We start from the raw sequence: 1,782 nt of genomic DNA, 5'->3' as shown, positions 1-1,782 counted from the left end.
TTTTTTTTTTTTTTTTGGAAGGGAAACAAGAAAAGGGGATGGCATTTGAAATGTAAATAAATAATATAATCAATGTAAATAAATGAATGAATGAATGAATGAATGAATGAATAAATAAATAAAATACAACAGTGAAAGAGGGGAAGTTTCTCTTAATAAACCAAGTAGCACAGAGCCCTTGGTGTCTCTTGTCTCAGTTTAATCATAGTTCTTCAAAGTGAAATTGTCTTTAAAGTACTTAAAGTAAGATAGCAACAAATGTTCTTGCCAAGTTATGTTGGATTACCTTGACCTCACTCACTCTATCCCAGGCTGACTTTGATCTTGCGCACTTTTTCTCCTGGCCTTCCAGTAGCTGGAGATGGCAGGTGTGTGCTACCAGGTCCTGCTTGTTCTTTCGATTCCCAAACATACTTATCAAAGGCATCTCTGTCAACACGGGGCTCCCCAGCAAGTTTTGTAAACCACGCTTTCTCCTAAACCACAAAGATGAATTTTTGCTTTGACCCTTTGACTCCTGCAATGTAGACCTAAGGCCTGGTTGGAGCATTAGGACTCTGGGCAGTATTACGTCCTCTAAAGGAAGAAATGACAATAGAAGCAGGCATCCAGCTTGGCCATGTTGAGCAAGAAAGGTGGTTTTAAACAGTAAGCTAAAAAACATGAACACATTTGAATCTGCATAGAGCAGGCATGAGAGGAGAGATCAGAGGTGACGTGCAGGCCTACACTTGCTTTTCTAGCCATTAGCAAGGATGGGTGATTCTGAATAGAGCTTTAGTATTTTCCAGAGGGGAAAAGATTATTCCCTCAGGACCACAATTGCTTTATATATTAAAACAATGCCCAAAACATCCTAAGCCCCTCTCCCTGTATTCTTCATGTGGATGTTAAACAATGAACCCTAGAGTCTAAATGCTGGAGAGGCAGTTGACTAAGAGCTGCTGATATTTTATTAAACCGTGCATTCTCATTTCCCCTCTCTCAGGAAATCTTTTGTTGATTATACTCGTGAGTTACTTTGGAACAAAATTGCACAGACCTATCATGATTGGTATTGGATGTGTGATTATGGGCCTAGGGTGTTTCTTAATGTCATTACCTCATTTCCTCATGGGCCGGTAAGTATTCTAGTCCTTGACGATATTTTAGATTCAACTTTAACCTATAAGAAATTAGGCTCAGAAATTACTCTCTGGGATGATCAGTGATCCCTCAAAGTACAGAAGACTAATTCAGAAATTAGGAGTAGTCTCTCGGCTGACCATATGTGTGACTCTTGTGGCCTTAGGTCCACTTAAGGTACCTCCAGCCCATTTGTAAAGTAGAGACTTAAGCCACCTCTTTCATGAAATTGAGAGACATGACTGGATTCTCTGAATTTGATAAGCCTTATGCTGAGTCCTTCCTTAGGACTATTTGATATTTTGGTTATTAGGGGCCTACACTTTGACATAATTGTAGGCCACCAGGAGATAGATCAATGTCAAGACTGACTTTTATTCTCATCTTTGCTGAAATAACTTACAGAGGAAATTGTAAAAGTGAAAGACTGGAGAACCTGGATGAAATGGAGAAGTTTCTAGACAGATACCAGGTACCAAAGTTGAATCAAGATCAGGTTAATGATCTAAACAGCCCTATATCCCCCAAAGAAATAGAAGCAGTCATTAATAGTTTCCCAACCAAAAAAAGCCCAGGACCAGATGGGTTTAGTGCAGAGTTCTATCAGACCTTCAAAGAAGATCTAATCCCAGTTCTTCACAAACTATTCCACAAAAT

At 39.3% G+C, this 1,782-nt stretch overlaps 1 protein-coding gene across 1 annotated transcript in view; it reads left to right on the top strand.

Annotated features, from left to right (window-relative positions):
- Window positions 1–1,782, top strand: part of Slco1a2 (solute carrier organic anion transporter family member 1A2) — an 82,117-nt gene that overhangs the window by 48,428 nt on the left and 31,907 nt on the right. The window contains exon 4 of the mRNA XM_021164927.2: window positions 989–1,121. Coding sequence (XP_021020586.1) covers window positions 989–1,121 — 133 coding nt within the window. The remainder of the gene's footprint in view (window positions 1–988; window positions 1,122–1,782) is intronic.

This window comes from Mus caroli, chromosome 6 (assembly GCF_900094665.2).
Source record: "Mus caroli chromosome 6, CAROLI_EIJ_v1.1, whole genome shotgun sequence".
Lineage (NCBI taxonomy): Eukaryota > Metazoa > Chordata > Mammalia > Rodentia > Muridae > Mus > Mus caroli.
The sequence above is the reverse complement of the archived record's forward strand: the minus strand, read 5'-3'. Positions and strand labels throughout refer to the sequence as shown.